This window comes from Corylus avellana, chromosome ca7 (assembly GCF_901000735.1).
Source record: "Corylus avellana chromosome ca7, CavTom2PMs-1.0".
Lineage (NCBI taxonomy): Eukaryota > Viridiplantae > Streptophyta > Magnoliopsida > Fagales > Betulaceae > Corylus > Corylus avellana.
Window position 1 is genome coordinate 12031475 of NC_081547.1, and position 3204 is coordinate 12034678.

At 35.8% G+C, this 3204-nt stretch overlaps 1 protein-coding gene across 2 annotated transcripts in view; it reads right to left on the bottom strand.

Moving 5' to 3' along the window:
* Positions 1 to 681: 681 nt before the first annotated feature.
* LOC132186501 (GDSL esterase/lipase 1-like) overlaps positions 682 to 3204 on the bottom strand; it is a 5290-nt gene continuing 2767 nt past the window's right edge. Inside the window, exons 5-6 of one of the 2 annotated variants that reach the window (XM_059600479.1) lie at positions 1055 to 1127; positions 682 to 979 (exon numbers count right to left, since the gene is read on the bottom strand). In XM_059600479.1, coding sequence (XP_059456462.1) covers positions 892 to 979; positions 1055 to 1127 — 161 coding nt within the window. In that variant the 3' untranslated portion in view covers positions 682 to 891. Of the gene's footprint in view, positions 1128 to 3204 lie in introns of both variants that reach the window. The other variant, XM_059600478.1, reaches the window with a different exon arrangement.

Here is a 3204-nt window from a genome sequence, read left to right on the forward strand (position 1 = left end):
ATCTCCCATGTGTTTATCATATGTCACAACCAAATTAACACATCCTTTACTGACATGCTCTGCCTTTTTAATCTAATCCATGTCTTCAGTGGTTGAATTATCATTTTCTAAGACATTTTTGCAAAAGGATTTTTAAAATTAAATTATAATGTTGTTGTTGAAAATAAGCTTAAGAGTTGGAAGAAGAATTATTAAGCTGAAAGCTAAAAGAACTTTCTTAAACTCAAATATTCCAATAACAATAGCAAAACCACATCCCAATAACCAAAATTTAACATTTTAAATGATTTTAAGGTGTCTTAAATTGTTAAATAGGCCAAAACTTTCAAACAATTTCTGATTTTTGTGCATATAGGTTCAATAGCTATGCAAAAATTTCACAAACAATGATAAATAATAAGTAGGTTAAAATAGTTTTAGTGTGACTAAATCTGTTACACCCAATATTTTATAACCTTTTTTGTTGTTTTTTAAAGTTGGTTTAATTCGATACACCCAACTGTTACTATATGGCAAAAATAAATAGTTGTATGAATTTAATGAATTTCTCTATAACTTTCCTTTTCTTTTCTTTTTATTTTTCATTATTACTATCTATATTTTTTGCTATTGTGCTCACCAAAAAACCAGAATTATAATCATGATTCACAATAAACTTAGAACAACTTCAGCAATCAATAGTAAAGCCAATCATTCAGTGTACATTCCAAATGTTGAGAGTAAGACGAGAGGATTTGAATTACACAACATATTTATTAAATTTGGTTGTTTGGTGTGAACCAGTATCATACCTTTTAATTTCTTCCTCTTTTCTTTATTTTATTTTTATATATTTTTATTTATTATGATAATATTTATGATTCCCTTGTTCTTTATCAAATCTTACATTGTTCAAAGTTCAAACAGAGCTTTGAGATTGTACGATGTAGTAATATTGGAAGTTCCACTCCACATTAGCTTGGCAACTTGCTGGTTGGCCCTTTCAGACAGATGAGCAGAGTCAAAAAAGACATATTCACTAGCATTCTCACATAATTCATACTCTTTCACTGACCTCTTTCCTCCACAACTCAGTATTCCTCTGTATGGGCCACTTCCACAACATGCAGTCTTTCCTTCCTTGAACCCTTCGCAACATAATTACAACAAAGATATTAATAGTATCACATTGGGATGTACAAGAAAAAAAAAATGATAAAATTTAGGGATAAAAGCATTTCTGGTCCCTGGGGTTTTAATCGCTCTATAAGTTTTAAAAAGTAATTAATCACTTCATTTATGGGGTGAGGAAAAAAGAACAAATTAAATTGACAAAATCTATTGATGTACTAAATGAGAGGTGTTCAACTACTCCATCTGAAATTGTCATCAAGTCTATCGTCGACAACGTACAGAGAGAGAGGCTCTAGCTTCTCTCTAAAATTTATCTCTCTTTTTTTCTAAAGAAGAACTTCAAGTGGAGGGAAGCCCCTTTCAAGGTAACAGTGGTCGGTGTCTTTTTTGTAGGCTCCACCATTCTCCATTTCTAGGGGGTTGCTTTAGATCTAATTTGTAGATTTAGAGCTAGATCTAGATCCAGATCTAATCTTTCCATCCTTTCATCTAATCGTCTTCTTTGGCCAAGGTGGGTCTTCTGAAGGGATGTCTACAATGCCGTGCTCCTCCGCTGCTGCTTGAAGGGTTTTTCTTTTTTATTTTGTTTGTCCTGGCGTTCGGGTTGGGAATGGATTTGTTATCATGGCTTTCGGGTTGAGGATGGAGTAGATCAGTGTACGTGAGGGTTTAACTCTCACAGCCGGATTTTTAGTTCCTAATTGTTTTTTATTTTTATTTTGTATTTGAGCTACCCAAGTCCTAGATCTAGTCTACATGAAGCAGATCTGTTCCTTAAATGTAATTGTACATAGGTTAGTGGAAGCTCGAATTCATTTTTATGACTTTGTAACCTTCATAGCTTTTGGCTACAATTTTTTTCAGAGCTGTATGCTCTATGTTGTAAAAGTTTTATGCTTATGAAATTTCATCAATGAAAATTCCATATTTTTCAAAAAAAAAAAAAATTTACTCCCTCTAAGCATATCTAGGGTTGGTTCAATCACCCCATGGCCATTGGGGGTTATTCGGCCACCCAAAGTGGCAAAAAAAAAAATCTATTTCATGGGTAAGAGTATTTATAATGGAAGAACCAAATGTTACTTAATTAATTTTATTTAAAATATGTAATCAGATTTGTGAAAAAACCCTACACTGGATTAGCCAAAAAAAAAAAAAAAATGCAAAATAGATGTTTGATTCGAAGAGCCAAAAAAAGAGAGAGGCTAAATGTATCAATACTTTTAAAGGGAGCCATTTTATTTTTTATTGTTTCTCTCACCTGTTTTCTTTTTTGACAAAAACTTTTCCCACTTTTTCCCAATAAAGATTAAAAAAATAGTATTTAAATGATATAGATAAAAATATAGCTAATCAGATGTAGGAGGCCCTTAAAAATTCATTAGCTAAACTAAGTAAATTGAGTTTTGATGAGCTATTTTGCATAAAAATTTGACTCCTCCATTGTGAATGCTTTAATACATTAATGGATTCTGTCAACTTTTGTAACGACAATGACTAATTTGTTCTTTTTTACTTAACTCTAAGGCTCCGTTTACTTCGATGTAAAATGGTTTCCAGAAAATGATTTTCGTATTTTATGGTGTTTACTTCGACGTAAAATAGTGGTCAACGGAAAATATTTTCCTTTTGACCAAAAATTCTTCTTTACTTTTCGGAAAATGGTTTACGATTTTAAAAGCCGTAAACCATTTTCCAACTATGAGCATCTCATTTTTAAATCGATGGACCTTGTCAAGACCCGCCCAGAACCTTGCCGGGACTTAACTGGGACCTGCCCGAGATTTGACCAGGACCCGCCCAGGACCTGCCCGGGATCAGCCCGAGACCTCACCGGGACCCTCCCGGGACTTGATCGGGACCCGTCTAGAACCTGCCCGGGACCTGCTCGGGACCCGCCGAGACCTGCCTGGGACCCTAGCTGGACCTACCCAGGACTTGCCCGGGACCCGCTCGGGACATAACCGAGACCCACCCAGGACGGCGGGACTTGACCGGGACCCGCCCGGGACCTGCCCGAGACTTGACCGAGACCCACACTAGACCTGACCAGGACCAACCCAGGACCTGACCGGGACCCCGCCGGGACCC